Below are 21,446 nucleotides of genomic sequence, written 5' to 3' on the forward strand. Positions count from 1 at the left end.
AACAGCAATCTTTCCAGAAAGTCACAACCAAATTGAATAAATTGCTTTACTGATTACAAAGTAAGGGACTTGACTATAATGTTTAATGAGGGAGATTTCATGTAACTTGGACACTCTGATAGAAGCATGTCCAGGCTCGCTGCTTTTACCTCTGCTATAAGTCAGTGCAAGTCTTTAGTTATTGTGATGGGGAAGGGGAAGAGGTGATGGGTGGTTGATTCAGTTTGCTTCTGAGAGCAGGGAGGGAAGCTGGGGATGGGGTGAGGGGAGGGGAGGAAATGGCTTCGTGTACTTCATGGGAGAGTGACTGCTAATTCTCGATGGAAGGGGGAATGCGAGGGCTGCACCTTGCCTCTTCAACCTGGCCTCTGGGGGAGAAGGGCCTGGCTTATGCTGATCTCAGAAGGCCACTGGGAGTCAGGCCATTGAATCATGGGGAAAGGAGGAATCTCCTAACCTAGTCTGACAGAGGCACCCACACAGACATCCAGGAAAGGGTGTGTGTGAGAGAGATTATGGGAACTGACGAGGTGAGGGAAGTGTAAAGCCCCCTTAATATCTACTCTCAACATGAAAGAAGAGAAGCCTGAATCCTCAGCTTCACAGGTGGAGAGGGGCCTTTCCCCTCTTTATAGGGGAAAATACGCTTTGTCCCATGAAGGCTACATGCTGGGGGGCGGGGTTTCCCTGGTTAATGGTTACTTGTGGTGATCTCTAGCAGAGAACAATGGGTTTCAACTTAGTACCTAGTTAGCCATTATCTGGAGGCTTTGACTATTTGAGAGGGATGTGGATGGTGACTCTGGGGATTTAAGGATTGTCTGAGAGACATGGCCAGGCTGACATCAGCCCAGGGGTCAGGAGTGTAGAACATGAGAGAGTGCAGGGGAAATCATGGCTGCCTTGTCCTGGGGGGCAGTTTCTGGAATGCTTAGAGTCTCTGTATGGGGAGCTCTTATTGGGGTTTCAGAGTGTCCAGCTGGGGCTCCTCTGAGCCTGGGAACTGCAACTGTGCTCCTTCCTTTGGCTAGTTTCCCTAGGCTGCTCCTAGCTACAGTGATGAACACTGTTTCCTTCCTGGGCCCTCTTGGGGGCAGCCAGAGCCAGAACCTGGCTGAGGGGGCCAAATGTCCCCTTAAGTTGTACTCTGATTCATTGGCACCAGAACCTTTAAGCAGATTTGGAGGTATAAATCCAGATTTGGAGGTATCTGGGACTCACCTGTGGGACTGAGCCGCTGTCCGGGCAACACCTTGGTTTAGAAGGTGAGAGGGGAGCCACACCTCTTATCTGTCCCTTGAGAAAACTGGTGAGCCATCTATGGAATGCTTTGGTTAATTGTTCTAGTTCTAGTTTGTATAATGGCTTTGTTTAGCTGCAAACCAATATGATTTAATAGTTACAGCAACCAGCTGGTATGCATGTTTGTCTAGGAAATAAATGAATTTTTAAAAAAAGAAGGCATGATTTAAATCAGTCTACCCTAGTTTTTCTGTCTAACAACAACAAAAATGCAGTTCCATTCATCACTAAGTAATACTTATTGCATGCTTGCTTTTATTGTATTCTGTTTAATTTTGAGCAATTTGTTTTACTGTGATTTTACTCACCCTCAGTAAATAGTTTCCACTGTGTATGCTTTAGTGGTTTACCATGGTTCAGTTTATTATCCCAATTGTTTTTCTCAGCATTAAAATTTGCCAGTTCTTTCCCTTCTTTAAGGTACCCTGAAGTCTTAAAACAATTCCAAAGCATTGCTTTTGATGACAGACAGGAGAGGCAAACCACTGAAAGCATGTAAAATCTGTTCAGTGAAGGCTGTCAACTTTTTCCTTTTCAGTTTCTATAGTACGTGGCTAACGCTAGCATTTTTGACATTTGTCATTTTTATATCTTTAGAAGTGGACATTCTTGGCTTTGTTTAAATTTTATTCTTGAAAATAATTACTTTTTTAAAAAGGGAAGAAATAATGTAGTCATTGTAATTTCATTATCGTTTTAGAGAGCAAGAGGAGGACAAAGACGTATCAGAATTAAATGGGGAAGACTCTTCTAAGGGCACTCAAAAAAGAAAAACTAAATCACCCCTGAAGGGAGACTGTGAAGACAGACATGAAAAGGAAGAGGAAATGGTTAGTATGGCCTAGTTGATGGGCTGGTAGGTTAACCATCTGTTGTAAATACAGTATATACATTGTTAGCTTTTACAGTCATTCAAATGGAACCAACTTCAATATTTAAATGCCTGTGTGGTTATATGGTTGCTGGGTATCATGAAATGCACAACTCTAGGACATCCAAAAAATGTAAATGGAATGTTGTATTTTAATTTGTGTTGAACTATTCATTACAATTTGTGGAAGAAATGAATGAAGCTTCACACTTTGCCTAGATGCCTTGAGTTGCTTTTATTTCAAAATCGAATAGCACTTCTTAAATAAGAAGGACCAAAGAGTCCTCCACATCCTCACCATGCTCTCCAGGCCAAGCCTGTTTGCGTCTTGGGATGAGGATTTCTCTACTGGCCCCGAACAACAGGATGCTGTCTGCTTTTATACAGATTTTAGAGAAGTAGATACACAATAGATTCATAATTCCATACATGGTCAGACACTGGGACAAACAAATCAAAATTTGCCACATCTAGCAAGATGTGTGTGCATACTGGAAAGTACCCTCCTACTTCCTCTCCCACTTAGCTAAGCAACTTTATTTTTTTCTACTTTCTGCTGGTATGAGCTCTTTTGCTTCCTATTTCCCTTGTTGCTTATGAAAGCAATGCTAATTCCAGCAAGGCAACAGCGTTTAGGGATTTTCCTTGACCAGCAGGCCGAAGCTTCTGGGCATTAGGCCCAAGTTGTTAGTAATTCTGCAAACAGGTAAACCTGCAATTAGCCGCCACCACACAGTGAACATGGTGGGTGTGAGTGTCCCAGTAATACTATGAACACATCTGATCCAAACTTATCCTTTGGTGTCCTGAGGATTTTATTTTGGCTGGGAATGAAGGACATAAGTTCTGGTCTTTTTCAAATATTGTTAAATAGATGACCAACTGTTGTGGTGTTGTCTGTCTTATACAGTGTTACTTCCACTACAGTGAATAGTAGTGGCCCACATTCCCTGCAACTTTATGAGAGTGGAGCAACAGCTTTATCCTTACACAGAGCAAGAACACTAGTAGTCTGTGAACCAGACCCACAAATTTTGGCCATCGGCGCTATCAGCGGATGAATGTTCATAGTGATTTGTGGCAAGTTCTACTCCTCTAGAGATGGAAAATAAGTGATAGCATTGTTTCACTTACAGCTTTCTCTGTATTATTAAGCGTAAAGTGTACCATCAAGTTGATTTTGACTCCTGGTGCCTACAGAGCCCTGTGGTTTTGTTTTGGTAGAATACAGGAGGGGTTTACCATTGCTTCCTCCTGCACAGTATGAGATGATGGCTTTCAGCATCTTCCTATATTGCTGCTGCCCGATATAGTACCAGCAGGGATTTGAACTGGCAACCTTCTGCTTGTTAGTCAAGCATTTCCCCGCTTCGCCACTTCAGGTGACTAGCTTCTCTGTATTACTACCCCTTCTTTCTTTCTTTCTTTCTTAAAACTTTTATACCGCCCTTCCAAAAGGCTCAGGGCGGTTTACATTAAAACACCATTAAAATCAATTAATCATTAAAACAAAAATTATAAAACATAAAACAATAATTAACAACTAAAAACATCATAAAACAACAATTAAATATTCAGAACTATTTAAAAACAAGTTTTAAAAAGCTGAAAAAGCCTGGTTGAAGAGGTGTGTTTTCAGGTGTTTCCTGAAAATTGCGAGAGATGGGGAGGATCGTATCTCAGCAGGGAGCGCATTCCACAATCTCGGGGCAGCAGCCGAGAAGGCCCGTCTCTGTGTAGCCACCAAACGAGTTGGTGGCAACTGGAAACAGACCTCCTCAAGTGACCTCAACGGCCGGTGGGGCTCATAGCGAAGAAGACGCTCTCTTAAATACCCAGGGCCTAAGCCATTTAGGGCTTTATAAGTTATAACTAGCACTTTGTATTTTGCCCGGAAACCTATTGGCAGCCAGTGTAACTCCATCAACAAAGGAGTAATGTGGTCTCTCCAAGATGACCCAGAGACCAACCTGGCTGCCGCATTCTGAACCAACTGAAGTTTCCGGACTACGTACAAAGGCAGCCCCACGTAGAGCGCATTACAGAAGTCCAGTCTGGAGGTTACCAACAAATGTACCACTGTTTTGAGGTCATTGATCTCAAGAAATGGGCGCAGCTGGCGTATCAGCCGGAGCTGATAGAAAGCACCCCTGGCCACCGCCTCAACCTGAGAAACCAAGGAGAGACGTTGATCCAGAAGTACTCCCAGACTGCGAACCCGTTCCTTTTGGGGAAGTGTGACCCCGTCTAGAACAGGCAGATCAAAATTGTCTCTAGAGTTCCGACCCCGCACAATAAGTATCTCCGTCTTATCTGGATTCAGCTTCAGTTTATTCTCCCTCATCCAGCCCATTACTGCTTCCAGGCAGGCATTTAGGGAGGATATGCCAGCTCCTGAAGAAGTTGACATGGAGAAGTAGATCTGGGTGTCATCAGCATACTGGTAACACCCAGCTCCAAATCCCCTGATGATCTCTCCCAGCGGTTTCATGTAGATGTTAAAAAGCATTGGAGAGAGTATGGAGCCTTGAGGGACACCATACTTAAGCTCAGATTTTGAAGAGCAACAATCTCCAATCGACACCATCTGGAATCTGTCCGAGAGGTAGGAGCGGAACCACTGTAAAACAGTGCCTCCCACCCCCAACCCCCTCAGACGTTCCAGAAGGATACTATGGTCGATCGTATCGAAAGCCGCCGAGAGATCCAAGAGGACCAACAGAGTCACACTTCCTCTGTCCATTGCCAATTGGAGATCATCCATCAGGCCGACCAAGGCAATCTCCACCCCATAGCCCTCCCGAAAACCAGTTTGAAATGGGTCTAGATAATCAGTTTCCTCCAAGACCGCCTGGAGCTGAGAGGCCACCACCCTCTCAATTACCTTGCCCAGCTATGGGAGGTTGGAAACTGGCCTATAATTGCTCAACTCTGAGGGATCTAATGCAGGCTTCCTTAGAAGAGGTCTAATAATTGCCTCCTTAAGACAAGGAGGCATCCTGCCCTCCCTCAGAGAAGCATTTATGATTTCTACCAGGCCGCTTACAACAGCCTCCCTGCTAGATAGAACAAGCCATGTTGGACAAGGATCAAGAGGACAAGTGGTAGGCCTCACTGCTCCAAGCAGCTTGTCCACATCATCAGGAGTCACAAACTGAAATTGATCCAGTCGAATCGTATAAGAGGAGTTGTCGGAGACCTCCAGTTCAGACAGTTATCCAGTTATTCCTATCCCCAAATAATTAGGGTAAATTTGCTGTCATTTTTGCACAGAGGAAAAGGTTAGGGTAACAACAGACAAGTTGTAGTACTCTCTCCATGGAGTAATATTTGGAGGACATTCCTTCCAATTTTCATATTCTTTCCTCTGACAACATTGATAAAGTGACAATAAAAACATGGCAACACACTGATAGCTGAAAGTAATGTAATGCTATCGCCTAGGGGTGTAGACCTTGTAAAAAATTATAATGAGCATTCGTCCCACCCCATATGGTACCACCCACCCTAGCTGGCTCATGTACGATAACTGTGCTGAAGGCTTGCAGCCCAGCACATGGGAAAGCAAAAGTGATTTTTGCTTCTCTTCCTTCCCCGCAAAAACCCTGTTGACTACGAGAAATATGTCTCTGAGAGCAACGTGACCCTCAGGGACATATTTCTAGCAGGCTTACATGATGCACAGCATTCAAGAGTCATAATAAGTATGTAGTACACTGCTCTGGGCTCCTTGGAGGAAGAATGGGATATAAATGCAAAATAATAATAATAATAATAATAACCCCAAAAATATACGAAAAATGCCAACAAGGAAATAATGATCTGCTATTACAAGTCTAGTCCAACTAGAAGAGGTTATTTAAAAAGAATGTACAAGAAATAATAATAATAACCGAAAAAATATACGAAAAATGTCAACAAGGAAATAATGATCTGCTATTACAAGTCTAGTCCAACTAGAAGAGGTTATTTAAAAAGAATGTACCAAATTTGGAATGAGAGGCATCCAGATACAGAAATAACAGAACAAAGGCTAGCAGACCAGAGGAGATACATAATAAGAAATAAAGTATTCACAGGAGTTGAGCTGGAAGAACTGCAAAGAGCAACACAGGCTCAAGATATGGAAGAAGAATTACCACCAATTGAAGAAGTTGCTCAGGCGCATGTGGCGGAGGTGTTGGAAATCGAGGATGCCACTGTTACTGAACTGTTTCAAAATTAAAACCAGGCAACCGTCCCTTTGCCTTCACCTCAAAAACCCGAATGCCGTTTAACAGAAAAGCAACAAGAACTAAACCAAAAAATAACTGAGCACATGAACCAAACAACCACCAGGGTTCGACTTCCAGCTCTAAAAACAGTTGCCAAAAAACAACTTGCTCAGGCACAGGGGCGTAACTACCATTAGGCAAGGGGAGGCAGCTGCCTGGGGCCCCCCATGCCTTGAGGGCCCCCCCAGAGGCAAGTCACACGTGAAGTGATTGTGTGTGTATCAGCTAGGGGCCCATTTTAAAATTTTGTCTCTGGGCCCATTCAAGCCTCGTTACGCCCCTGCTCAGGCATTAAAAGATGTCAATGCTGCACTTGCAGAAATAACAACCAATAATTTGCAAGAAACAAATCAACTAATGTACAGTGCAGCAACAATAACAACACAAGAGCTCGTATATAAGATCAGTGGACCTGTAAAAAAAGAAAGCAGTACATCACCTAAATGGAAGATTAGATTAGAAAATAAAATCTCCAGGCTTAGATCAGATGCTAGTAAATTGAAAGATATGAAAGACAAGAAGCTGAAGAACGAAAACAACAAACAGTATCTGATCCAAAAATACCACCTAGATTCAAGGAGAATTAGAGAAGTCTTGGAAATAATAAAGCAGCAAATAGCAGCAGTGTCAAAGAAGATTAGCAGGTATGAAGCCAGAATTACACAACACAGGCAGAATCTCCAATTCCAGTTGAATCGGAGACGTTTCTACCAAAGCATAGAAGGAGAAACTGCAAGAAACCTAGAAACACCAAATAAAGAAGAAACAGTGCAATTCTGGGGGAAATTATGGGACAATCCAGTAGATTATAATAAAAAAGCAGGCTGGATGAAAGAGGTCAAAAAATGTAAGCAACAAATGCAAGATCTAATAATAACACCAGAATTAATAAGTGAAAGAGCAAAGAAAATTAAAAATTGGACTGCGCCAGGCGACGATGAACTGCATGGCTTCTGGCTTAAACACCTAACAAGCCTTCATAAACAACTATCAAAACAGTTCAATCACATTTAGCAAGGAGGTGATATTGGCTAACAACTGGGAAAACTCATCTCATCATGAAAGACCCAGCAAAAGGTGTGGTTCCAAGTAATTATAGACCGATAACCTGCCTGCCAGCCATGTTCAAATTATTAACTGGAATAATAGCAGATGAAGTAATGCAACACTTATTCACTAACTAACAGCTTCCAGTTGAACAGAAAGGAAATTGCCCGAACACCAGAGGTACAAAAGACCAGCTGCTGATTGACAAAATGATTTTAGAAAACTGCAAGAGAAGAAAAACCAATCTAAGTGTTGCATGGATTGACTACAAGAAAGCCTTCGATTCATTGCCTCACACATGGATACTAAACTGTTTAGAAACAACTGGTGTCAGCAAAAACATTCAGATATTTATTTTAAAAGCAATGAGCATGTGGAGTACACAGTTAATCAATGATGAGACACTTGGACATGTTAGCATTAGAAGAGGCATTTTCCAAGGGGACTCACTATCTCCTCTGTTGTTTGTAGTTGCCATGACCCCACTTTCACAAATACTAAACAAAACAAGCCTTGGATACCAAACATGTAAAACATCAAGTAAAACCAACCATCTGCTGTGCATGGGCGATCTGAAGTTGTATGGAAAGTCCCAATCAGAAGTTGAATCACTGCTAAACACTGTCCGTATATTCAGTAGCGATATAGCAATGGAGTTTGGACTAGACAAGTGTGCTGCATTAATAATGAACAAATTAATAAGAAAAACAGAAGGAAAAGAACTGCCCAATGGAAGCAAGATCAAGAACCTGGAAGAGAAAGAACCTTACAAATACTTGGGCATTCTCCAGGCTGATAACATCACACACGCTGAAGTTAAAAGAAAAATAGGAAGTGAATACATCAGGAGAGTTAGAAAAATCCTCAAGTGCAAACTCAATGGCAGGAACACCATGCAAGCCATAAACACCTGGGCTATACCTGTTATCAGATACACTGCAGGAATAATAGACTGGACCCAGACAAAGCTAGAGACTCTAGATTGTAAGACCAGGAAAATCATGACCATCAATCATGCTCTGAACCCCCGCAGTGATGTAGATAGGCTATACCTCCCTCGCAGCTCAGGTGGAAGAGGAATGCTGCAAGTCCATCAAACAGTATAGGAGGAGAAAAGAGGTCTTGAAGAATATATCAAGGACAGTGAAGAAGATACACTTCAAATGTTCAATAATGAGAAACTATTCAACACCAATGAAACAAAGCAGGCCTACAAGAAAGAACAAGTCAAGAACCAAGCAGAAAAATGGAAAAAGAAGCCCCTGCATGGTCAATATTTGCACAATATAAGTGGAAAATCAGACATCACCAAGACCTGTCAATGGCTTAAGAATGGCAACTTGAAGAAAGAAACAGAGGGTTTAATACTGGCTGCGCAAGAACAGGCACTAAGAACAAATGCAATAAGAGCAAAAGTCGAAAAATCCACAACAAACAGCAAGTGCCGCCTTTGTAAAGAAGCAGATGAAACCGTGGACCACCTAATCAGCTGTTGTAAAAAGATCGCACAGACTGACTACAAACAAAGGCATAACAAGGTAGCAGGGATAATACACTGGAACATCTACAAAAAATACAAGCTACCTGTAGCCAAAAATTGGTGGGACCATAAAATTGAAAAAGTGGTAGAAAATGAAGATGTAAAAATATTATGGGACTTCCGACTACAAACAGACAAACATCTGCCACACAATACACCAGATATAACTGTAGCTGAGAAGAAAGAAAAACAAGTTAAAATAATCGACATAGCAATACCAGGTGATAGCAGAATAGAAGAAAAAGAAATATAAAAAATCACAAAATACAAAGATTTATAAATTGAAATTGAAAGGCTGTGGCAGAAAAAGACCCAAATAATCCCAGTGGTAATTGGCGCCCTGGGTGCAGTTCCAAAAGACCTTGAAGAGCACCTCAACACCATAGGGGCCACAGAAATCACCATCAGCCAATTACAAAAAGCAGCTTTACTGGGAACAGCCTATATTCTGCGACGATATCTACAACAGCAACAAAGTTGACAATAAGATTCAGCCATCCCAGGTCCTTGGGAAGGACTCGATGTCTGGAAAAAACAAACGAGTTAGTAACACCTGTCTGACTGTGTAAACAAGAAATAATAATAATTCTGCTCCCTGGTTCTCCTGCGGACTCCTAAGGCAACAGTTTTTCCACAGTCTTCCTCATTGAGGTGAATGGGGAAAACTGGGGATGTTCTGCTTGTACAGCTTCTGCTTCTGAATAGTGCCAGTGTTGCCTGAAGAGTCTGCAAAAGCCCCAGGGCGCACTGTTATGGCTCCATAATTTTTCACATCATGTAACCAGGGCTTTTGTAGGGAGGGAAGATAACTGAAAATCACCCTCCCCCCACCCCCGCACACTGCCTGCTAAGCTGTGAGGTAAGCCTGCAGTACAGCTATTCTCCTAACTCTGTGTGAGAGCTCCACCCTCATAAAGCTGCAGAAAATGTTACAGATATAATTTTATTACAGTCTATTGACCAGCAAAATATAATACACAAAATATAGAATGCCTTTCACATGAGGTCAATACACCAAACAAATACAAAAGAAACGAAAGGGCCTCATAATTAAGGATTAAAACATGGCTCAAGGTAAAACAAATCCAGAAAACCCCTCAAAGCATTCATAAGAAATAATCAAGCATAAAAACATAAAGCATAGTTCAAGGTAACTTAGACTCATTGAAAGAAAACATAGATAAGAAAACATAGATAACATAGATAAAAGCATGACTTGAGATAAAACCTCATCCTCTCAAAACATTCATAAAAACATAAACAGACATGATAACATAAAACATGGCTCAAGATAAACACAGTTCAGGAGTCTTTCCACAAAAGTGAATAGCAAGAAAAACATATTTTGCTACCTTTTCAGTTATTAACCAATCATTTATTTGATAAAAGCAAGGAAATTTAAAACTCCTCAGATCTGCAAGGAAATTTGGCAGTAATGGGAAAAATAAGTTACCATGTATATAATGGTAGTAAGGAGCAGAGAATATTTTATACTACTTTTTAGCAAATAAAATTCTCAAAGCAGTTTATATAGCAAATAAAATGAGAAGACAGTTTCCTGTTCCACAGGGGCTCACAATCTAAAAAGAGATATAAAGGAGTTATTAGCAAACAACCACGGAATCTGCATTGTGTCCTCCTAAATATAAGAGAACAATAACTTTTTTAAGGTACCCTTTTGCTTAGTTTGCAGGGGACAATTACAGCAATATTATAATGACACATTCTTTGTTGTTATTTAAAGCAACAAAAATAAATATTTTGATTACTTCATCTTGCTATTTGATTCTTCTTTATTATAGTAATCCTTAATAGTGGATTGAAAGCATTGTCACTGTCACTATATTACCAGCAATAATAATAAATGTTAGTATTTCTGAGACGTCTAAACAACTAAATGCTGTTCAGAACCATACAAGTAGAGAGAAACTGTCCAGTAGGCTTACATTCTAATTTAGTTAGGAAAAATCATGGATCTGCAGTGGATAGTGAAAACTGAATATTTTTAACAATAACAACTGTGTGCCACAGCAGACTAAGCAGATTTTCTGGTTCTGTCTGACACATTTCATGAGTGAACATCCTTGGCAAACATTCAGAACCATTGTCTTTATTTATTTCATTCAGCTTTCAATGTAAACCTGACCAATGTTTAATTTAATACTGCAGCATACTTGTGAGAGAACAATAATTATGAACAATCTGAAAAAATAATATTTCAAAAAATCTGTCTACGGAAAAGTTACTTAATTCTGTGATATTTTGATTTTGCAATTTAGGAAGAGAAGCCTGAAGGAAGAATACTAAGAGTCTCTCAGAGAGCCATACGGAAAAGGAAAAGAGATATGGCAATTTTAAAACAGAGTAAGTTGATATATGAAATGGTATCAAGTTATGTATTGCATACTGGATCTTTCACACATCATGTGACAGCAAACCCATATTTGCCACCAAGTTTACACTCAGAAGGCAGCAAGCTGGCCAAATTTCCAAATGACACTAAACTATTTAGGGTAGTGAAATCTGAAACAAATTGTGAGGAGTTCTGAAAGGATCTCTCCAAACTTGGTGAGTGGGCAACAAAATCGCAAATGAGGTTCGATGTAAGTAAGTGTAAGGTGATGCACATTGGGACAAAAAACTCCAACTTCACATATACGCTGATAGAGTCTGTCAGTGACTGACCAGGAGAGGGATCTTAGGGTTGTGGACAGCTCGTTGAAAGTGTCAACACAATGTGTGGCAGTTGTGAAAAGGGTCAATTCCATGCTTGGGATCATAAGAAAGGGGATTGAAAACAAAACTGTTAATATAATGTCTTTATACAAATTTATGACGTGGCCACATTTGTATACTGTGTACAGTTCTAGTCACTGTATATCAAAAGGGACACTATAGAACTGGAAAGGTGTAGAAGAGGGCAAACCAAGACAATCAAGGCCTGGAACACCTTCCTTATGAGGCAAAGCTATAACATCGGGGGCTCTTTAGGTTAGAAAAAAGGCAACTAAGGGGAGACATGATAGAGGTCTATAAAATTATGCATGGTATCTAATAATTTTTTCTTCCTCTCTCACAGAATCAGGGGTCAACCCATGATACTGGTTGCTGGGAAATTTAGGACCAACAAAAAGAAGCACTTTCCCATAATTAATCTATGGAATACTCTGCCACAGGATGTGGTGATGGCCACCAGCTTGGATGGCTTTAAAATGGCTTTAAAAGGGGCTCCATAAATCCATGGAGGACAGGTCTATCAATTGCTACTAGTTTTGATTAGGGATGTTCACAAATCAAGATTTGTGTGCCGATTCGAAGCTCAGCTTGTGCGCCTTTAAAAATGAGGAGAGCAGGTCCATACCTGCTCCTCCACTGCAGCTTTCTGCTGCAGCAGTGCCACCCACAACACCCCTCGTGCAGCACTGAGCTTCAAATTGGTGCACAAATCTTGATTCGTGAACATCCCTAGTATTGATGGCTATAGGCTGCCTCCAGGCTCAGAGGCAGACTGTCTCTGCATAGCAGTTTCAGGGGAGCAGCAGCAGGAGAAAGGGCATGTCTTCATTGTCTCTTGCTTGTGGGCTTCCCAGCGACATTTAGTGGGCCACTGTGTGAAACAGGATGCTGGACTAGATACAGTAAGCCTTTAGCCTGATCCAGCAGGGCTTTTCTGTTCTAAGGGAAAATGAAGTATTCCTTTTTGCTAAAGAGTGTAATTGTACCTCATTCTCTACCAAAAAATGTTTCAATTGAGGGACTCTTCAGAATGGAATGGGAAGTGGTATGGATGGTTTCTGCAGCAGGGGAAGAATAAGGAAAATTCAGAGAGAAACTTTGTATGAGCAGAATGTCTTCCATGTGTGGAAGGCAGTCTCTGAGGATGTTCTCACACGCACTCTAACTCAGCCTAGGAAGCCCAGCCTGGGTTAGGGTGCATGTGAGAACCACTGGTATCAGGCCTGATCCTGGAGAGATGGTGCCACCTAGCTCCACTTTTAAACCCGGCTCTTAGCCGGGGTTAAGGGCTCAAGTGAGCCCTTAACCCGGGCTCCAGGATTGTGTATTTGCTGGGGCTACATTCAGCCCCAGCTGACACAGAGATGGGGCACCCGTCTCCTGGGGGAATCTCCCAATTTATTGTGCATGTCGCACAGGGCATTGTGGGATATCTGAAGGCCGGGATGCGTCATCTTGGCCTCTGGAGCTCCATGCTGTGGCACCTAGTGTGGATTATCTTGGAGCGCAATCCACGCTCCCAGCAACTGTCAAGCGCTCATCTGGGGGCAAGTTGAGTTAAACCAGCCTTCCCTGCTGCTCCACCCACCCAGTTATGTGAATGACTTCTCTATATCCTGCCACGTCTTCCACTTTCATGCTTCACATTTTTGGATGTGCATATAAACACCTTGCATGGACACTTAAAAATATAATATGTGATGACTGGGAATTCACTATACTATAAGATCTCTGCTAATAACTGCATTTCTAATCTCAATGGTATAGAGTTATGTTGGATGATTTTCAGTCAGCAATCTAAATCCTAATCAATTTGAGATGCAGCAGATATTCTATATTTTGTAGAGTAAAACCACCTTTCAAGTACTTCAGTTTCTTGAATTAATCCATTTTATTATTTAACCTAATAGCTTCCTTTACGCTTTGACTTTGTTGATACTATTCTGCAGGAGGTCTTTAAACTATAAGTATAAATGCGATTAGGATAATTTTAATTTCTTGCAATCTGGGAGAGTTTTCTGTCCCAGATCTGTGAGATTGCTCAAATAGTTCTTGGGAACATACATTTAAGTGAGACTTCGGTTGGCATCCTCTGAGAGTGATTGCTATCTAAACCTCATGCTGCAAGTTAAGAGATTTATAGAAATCAGAAAAAAATCCAAGGAGATGCTTAAAGTAGCATATTGCCATTGAGCCAGAGTGTTAGCAAGTGGATACATATATTTGAGGAAAGGATCAGGAGATATTGATTAACAATGCATAGCTCTCTCCAGTGTGATCTATTTCTCCCCCTGCCCCATTTTTAGCAATTGGCAATAACCATCCAGCTCTGCTAGCTAAGAATCAGCAAAATGTAGCAGAGCAGTAGCACACAGATCAACCATAAATCTGAAGCATATGGAACAATATTAAATGAAGAGCCCTAGTTGGAATAGCATTTGTTATTTTAAAGTATATCATGTACTGATTTGTGGTGATTGTCTGTTGCACAATGAGTGTGCATTCTTTAAGCTTTTCATTTCTAATTTCTTTAACTTAATTTCAGCTTTAATGTCAAAGGGAAAGAAAGCATGGAGTTGGTCTTCATACTTGGAAGAAGAAAAGGCTATAGCAGCACCTCCTAAGATTTTTAAAGAGGTATGCTGACCTCTGGAATTCTAAGAGACATAGTTTGGGTTCTGTATTTTGTATGAATTTGCTGGATTGATTATTGATTGATTGATTTGATTTGATTTGATTTCTATACTGCCCTTCCAAAAATGGCTCAGGGCGGTTTACACAGAGAAATAACAAACAAATAAATAAGATGGAACCCTGTCCCCGAAAGGCTCACATTCTAAAAAGAAAGATTAAATAGACACCAGCAACAGTCACTGGAGGTACTGTGCTGGGGTGGACAGGGCCAGTTACTCTCCCCCTGCTAAATAAAGAGAATCACCACATTAAAAGGTGCCTCTTTGCCAAGTTAGCAGGGGCCGTTGTCAAAAGTAGACCTGTGCAGATGTGTAAATACTGAAGAAATTTGTCACAGTCATTCTAGCTTCCTTGCTCTTGACACCTAAGGGCCATTGTCAAAGTAGACCTGTGCAGATGTGTAAATACTGAAGAAATTTGTCACAGTCATTCTAGCTTCCTTGCTTTTGACATCTAAGGGCCGTTCATACAATCATGTTCTGTATGGTAAAGATTTAATTATTCATTGATTTTGTGATTGTATTGTATTAGGCTTTCTCAGATCTTACTTTGTCAGGTGTTACTCTTTAGCTGCTGAGCTACTTGCCTTCAGTGTGGCTCTACATTTAAAGGGGGAAAGGGGATTTACTTTAAATCTCAAGCTGCAATGAAGCTAACTCTTGCTGGCTAACTCTTGTGTTCTGGGAGCAAAGAGGATATCTTGCTGCCCTCTCATGCCTCCCAAGGGATCCCAGCAAAGTCAGGGGGAGAGAGTGGGGGAGGTCCAACAGGAATATCAGAACTCCAGCAGATTTCCATAACGGCAGGGAATTTAGTTGGAGTTGTAAAGGTTGGTTCTCCTGTCATTGCGGAACTCCTTCTGATAATGCTTGACAGGGCATAAACATGATACACAGCCCTAGTTCAGTGGGAGAACAGTAAGTTCCATATCCACTCATAATATTTGCTCACCTTTAGTGTTAACATTGTTTTAAAAGTGCTTATGCTGAAATAATGAAACTTGACGTTTTCCTTCCAGTATCAGTCCATCCCATACAACAAAAATGGATTCAAGGTTGGAATGAAAGTAGAAGGAGTAGACCCTGAGCACCAATCAGTGTATTGTGTTCTTACAGTGGCTGAGGTGAGCTCTAGAATAGTGATAAAAGAAGCTTGATTCCAAGTACAGATTAACAGTAGAGTAAAATGGCAGTTGGTAGGAAAATATACCCATCAAGCTATTACCTATCAGCAGTAATATGAGGCTATAATTGATCATTGCATCTAAAAAGAAATGTCAGGGTCAGCTCACATGAGGAGAAAGTGCTCAGTCACCCTGCTGAGCTGCCTGTGTGGGCTTCACTTTTAAAACCTTCTACTTTAGACCTTTGGTAGATTAAAATGCTGCCACCAGACACTCTTTTATCAGAAACTGGACAGCCTGGAGTGCCACAGCCTAGACCTCTCTTTTCATCTTGCTATCGGGCAAATATAAAAACCTTCCACATGTGTGCTTACATGTGGTGAGAAAACAAGGTAGCTGTTTTTCTTCAACGTGGTCTCTGTGCTCTACATGATTGGGCTTTGCGCCTGCGCAGAGACCTCATCGGAGCTTTTCCAAGCTAAATTCCTTCTGTAGTGTTTGGGCGGTAGCCCTGCCCCCTCTGGTGATATACAGCTGTGCATGACTCCCTTTTTAGTCCTTCTTTGCCCGCGGACAGTTTGACTTCTCCTCTGAGTGGCTCTGAGCTAAATTGCATTTTACCAAGTAATTCTCCTAATCTCATTCCCTGGTATTTTCCTTCTTTCTTTTTTGATTTTGTCTCTTTCTCTCAGTTAGCGCTTTTCTTTCCATTGTGTCCCCCCACCCACCGCCCCTTCAGAGCTCAGCGTTTTTTCTTTTCCCTTGCCTCTTATGTCCAGCATGGTTGTCTTTAAACTCTGTGTCCGGTGCAGGGCTAAGATCCCCTCCACTGACGAACACAATTGCTGCCTTTTCTGCCTCAGTGAGGCACATAAAGTAGATGCCTACACACACTGTGCAAAGTTCACTTAACAGGGCAAGAAGAACTGAGCCTCCCGTTTACGATCTTGGCTCTGGGAGCAAGCGTTGAAATCTTCTAAGGCAGCCTATCAGCCTTCTACTATGCAGGCAGAGGCCAGCGCTTCCCCACTAGGCTCGAGCTTACAGTCCCCTGTATCTACTGACCTGTCCGATGCTTTGGCACCTGGACCCAAGCTGCCTCTATAGCCTACGGCTCCTACCTTGTCCTCCTCGGGATCGACTGCTCCCTCCGTACTGTCCACTTCAATTCCGATTTCATCGAACCTGACGGACTCCACGGTATCCCTAGGCCCTAAAAAAAGAAAAATAAGAAAAAGGCACAACAGGCTTCAATGCACCAAACAAGCCCGCCAAAAAGAAAAAGTGCAAGTTAGCATCTTCATCCAACAAAGCGCTCGAACCCAAGGAACAGAACCTCGAACTCATGCTGGCCAATGCCTCGATACCACAGAAGGCCTCGATGCCGAAGACCCTCTCGCTGTGCAATCCAAAACCGAAGATCCGGCCTACAAACCCGAACCCTTTTCGGAACCGGATGCTGAAGACGAGGAGTCAGCCTACAAACCCGAGGCTGATCTTGTTGAAGAAGACTTCGATTCTGAATTCAAGAGGCTCTGCCCTGAGTACACATAGAGAGACCGTAGCCAACCTCAACAAGCATATTACCAAGACCGTTACTACTCCACTTATGACAACCGCCGGTGCTATTGCTCCTTTCTACCATCAGAGCTGGCCTACTGCTCCAGAAAATGGGACCCCTATGAGTCCCCACGGCGTCCTACTTACCAACTTTCTTGACATTACGTATCCCAACTGGACCAGTGGGATTACAGGAGAGCCCCTAGAGTTCACTCTTGATCTCCTCAACACACCATTGTTAGACCACCAACCACGACTCGACCTCCTAGGACTGCCACACCTCGTTCACAGTCCACTGCTGCACAAAAACTGCCTCCTCAACCTAGATCAACCTCCTTTTTGCCACCTAAGATCCCACTATGAAATCATCCAGCTCACCATCCATCCTCTACACAATTTGACACTAGACATTAGGACGTCCCTGAGACCCCATCGAGGGTGAGTCCTCTGATCAACAATCTGATTATGAAGATCCTGACATTGGATCCTCTCACTCTGATATGGCTTCTCTTGGATCATCTCCACAGGAACTCCTGTACGACCAAAAACCCAGTTCTCTTTCGGAGGACTATAAAATTTATGCAGACTACATCTCTCGCATGACTAACTCCTTAGGGGTACAACTCTTGCAACAGGCCAAATCAGACCCTGACCCTCTTTTCAGTCTTATTGAGGCAGATACACAAGCTTCTGTGTCTCTCCCTATGAATGCTACTCTCATGGACATCACTAAATAATGCTGGGAAAAGCCATCGTCTCTGCCCCATCCAACAAAGAAACTTTGAAGTTTTTATAGAGTCCATACCCAGGACAAACAAGCAGGGAACTTCCTCCTTAATCACCCGGCTCCTAACTCTGTTGTTCTTAAGTCCTCCTCCTCCAAAAATAGAAACTGCCCCACCTCTGCCCCACAAGATAAGGAAGGAAGAAGCTGGATACCTTTGGCAGATGACTCTACTCTATCTCCACCCTACATCTTCGAATTGCTAACTACCAGGCTTACAACACTCGTTATAAGCACTTTCTCTGGGAACGCCTAGCACTCTTCCTAGATCATTTCTCTCCTGACAAGAAAGACCCAGCTAAGGTCTTCCTCAAGGAAGCAGCCCAGTTAGCAAAGCCGGAACTCCACGCAGTCAGACACTCAACTGAATGTTCCTCTAAGGTGGTAGCCACCTCCATAGCTATTAGTAGACACGCCTGGCTACGCTCCTCTGGTTTAACCCATGATGCTCAAGTGCTTATCAAAAATTTACCCTTTGAGGGTGAAGCCCTCTTTGGAGAGAAGATGGACGAAACCTTACAGAAGGTCCAAAGTCTTTGCAATACCTCACGCTCTATGAGCTTCCAGTCTCCTGCCTTTCGCCCTTACCGGTTTTCAAGATGGCAACAGTAACAATCGCAACACCCACCTAATCAGACACAACAGCCTGATTTCTCCTTTCATATGCCTAGATTCCAACCCTATAAGAAGCGTACCTCCTTTCCTCCTTAACATCAACCTGCACCCAGATCCAGACCCTCACCTTCCCTCCCAAAGAGGCAATGACTCCTGGCCTCGTCTCAGGTGGGGGACCCGCTTATCCCCCTTTCTTTCAACCTGGGAACACATTACATCAGATTTGTGGATCCTCATTTTCGTGATGATCAGATATGCAATAGAATTCTCAGCTCCTCCTCCGTTCAATTCCCTAATTGCTGCTATAGCTACGACCGCCCTTCTCTCAGAAATCAATTTCTTACTCAACAAGGACTCAATAGAACTGGTGCTAAACCCGTCTCAGGGTTTCCACTCCACTTACTTTACTGCCCCAAAACCAGACGGTACCCTTCGACCTATTCTAGACCTTCGCGAACTTAACAGATGTGTTACAAACATTTCAGAATGATCACCATCCTATCCCTCCTCCACAGGGGCTTGGTTCCTCTCCTTAGACCTGAAAAACGCCTACTACCACATAACCATCCAACCCCAACACCGCCGACACCTTCGCTTCACCGTGGCAAGAAGCACCTATCAATTGTTTCTTGACAATTCAGTCTGGCCTCCGTGCCGAATGCATGGCTCCGATAGTCGCCTACCTGCAGCAATGGGATACAAGTCTTCCCGTAGTTAGATGACTGGCTGCTTGTGGCAAACAATCCCCCAAATCTGCGCCATGCCTTAACCACTACAGTCACTCTTCTGAACGATTTGGGCCTCCAAATAAACATTGCCAAATCCAAACTCACTCCAACCAAGTCCATAGAGTTTCTGGGCATCCTTTTCTACTCTATCCAAGTGAAGCTCTACCTCTCAGACCGGAGGATTCAAGCTATCCTCTGCCTATCTACAGAGGTGATCTCTCGTCCCTGCCACACAGCATGAGTTATCCAGCAGCTGCTAGGTTACATGGCTTCTGCAACTCAATGTCTTTCCTCACGTGTGTCTCAGATCCCGGGTTCTACAACAGTGGTTCCTCCACAACTTTCACCCTCAATCAGACTCCAAGCTCGCCATCTGCGAATCCCCTTACATATCTGTCACTCCCTTCATTGGTGGAACAACCCCAACAACCTCATTGTAGGCTCCCCATTCCACCCACAGCAACCTCAACTCCTCCTCACCACAGATGCCTCAGAAAGGGGCTGGGGTGCTCATATTCTCGACTTCCATCTTCAAGGCCTCTGGACCAGAACTGAAGCTTCTCATCACATCAACTTTCTAGAGCTCTTAGCAATCTTCAAAACCCTGAAGGGTTTTCTCCCTCTCATTTCTCACTCTACAATAACAATTCAAACAGACAACACCACAGCAAAGGCCTGTTTGAACAGACAGGGAGGTACATCCTTTCCTATGCTTCTGTGCCTCTCCATCAGGCTTTGGCTCTGGTGCCTCTGCCACGCCATTACTCCTATAGCTGTCCACATCCAAGGCAAGACCAGCATACAGGCAAATGCCCTCAGCAGGATCGTCACCAGCTCCCACGTGTGGCAACTAGACCAACCAATGCTAGGCTCTCTCTTTCATCACTGGTTCCGACCAACAATAGACCTTTTCACATCCCCACAGAATGAGCAGTGTCATCTTTACTGCTCACGGATGGGCCTAGGCCGCAACTCTCTGGGTGACACCTTCGTCATAAGCCCTTAAAGAATCTGGCTTGAAATTATCTTCACTAAGAGTCCATTTGGCTGCCATCGTCGGTTGCCAGATTGGCTTTTTAAAAGCCAAATTTTGGGTTACGGCCCATTTGACCCACGAGTATACCCCTCAGGTTCTGGCAACCGGTTCTCGCTCCTGGTTCTGTGACCTTGTTATAAAAAAGATTCTTGAAAGGACTATCTCACCTATATCCAGATTCCCCTGTCATGGCTCTGACCTGGGACCTCACCTTAGTACCTGTCTCATGGGGCCTCCTTTTGAACCTCTGGCCAACTCCTCCATTGACTTACTCTCATGTAAAGTTTTCTTTCTCCTTGGTGTTAGTGAACTTAGAGCTCTCAGAATAGATTCGCCTTACCTGACTTACTACAAGGATAAGGTCGTCCTCCATACAGACATTTCCTTCCTGCCCAAAATAGTCTCTGCCTTCCACCACTCTCAACCACTTACCTTATTTTTGTTCTTCTTATTATTTAATTATCAGATTCGTACACCGCCCCAAACTTTCATCTCTGGGTGGTGAACAATAGCATAAAACCAGTTAAAACATATACAAAAAAAACTTAAAACAATTTAACAATTAAAAAATAACCACCAACAACCACAACCAGAGATTAAAACAATTTTTTTTTAGAAAGCTGAGAAAGCTTGGGCGAAAAGATGGGTTTTCAGGTGTTTTTTGAAAATTGCCAGAGATGGGGAGGATTGTATGTCAGTGGGGAGCGCATTCCACAATCTCGGGGCAGCGACCGAGAAGGCCCGTCTCTGTTTAGCCACCAAATGAGTTGGAGGTAACTGAAGACAAACCTCCTCAGATGACCTCAATGGGTGGCGGGGCTCGTAGTGAAGAAGACGCTCTCTTAGATACCCAGGGCCTAAGCCATTTATTTTATTTTATTTATTTATTTTATACATTTCTATACCGCCCCAAACCAAAGTCTCGGGGTGGTTCATTTAGGGCTTTATAAGTTGTAACTAGCACTTTGTAGTTTGCCCAGAAACCTATTGGCAGCCAGTGTAGCTCCATCAACAGAGGAGCAATGTGATCTCTCCGAGGTGACCCAGAGACCAACCTGGCTGCCTCATTCTGAACCAACTGAAGTTTCTGGACTACATACAAAGGCAGCCCCACACAGAGCACATTACAGAAGTCA

General features: G+C 42.9%; 1 protein-coding gene across 15 annotated transcripts in view; it reads left to right on the forward strand.

The window, feature by feature from the left end:
• L3MBTL3 (L3MBTL histone methyl-lysine binding protein 3) overlaps positions 1–21,446 on the forward strand; it is a 165,898-nt gene that overhangs the window by 46,602 nt on the left and 97,850 nt on the right. For all 15 annotated transcript variants that reach the window (XR_008313957.1, XM_053286383.1, XM_053286365.1 and 12 more), the window contains 4 exons: positions 2,003–2,132; positions 11,314–11,398; positions 14,316–14,407; positions 15,483–15,587. Coding sequence is in view for 14 of the 15 variants with exons in the window: in XM_053286383.1 (XP_053142358.1) it covers positions 2,003–2,132; positions 11,314–11,398; positions 14,316–14,407; positions 15,483–15,587 (412 nt within the window). In the remaining variant the exon portion in view is untranslated. The remainder of the gene's footprint in view (positions 1–2,002; positions 2,133–11,313; positions 11,399–14,315; positions 14,408–15,482; positions 15,588–21,446) is intronic.

Source organism: Hemicordylus capensis, chromosome 1 (genome assembly GCF_027244095.1).
Source record: "Hemicordylus capensis ecotype Gifberg chromosome 1, rHemCap1.1.pri, whole genome shotgun sequence".
NCBI lineage: Eukaryota > Metazoa > Chordata > Lepidosauria > Squamata > Cordylidae > Hemicordylus > Hemicordylus capensis.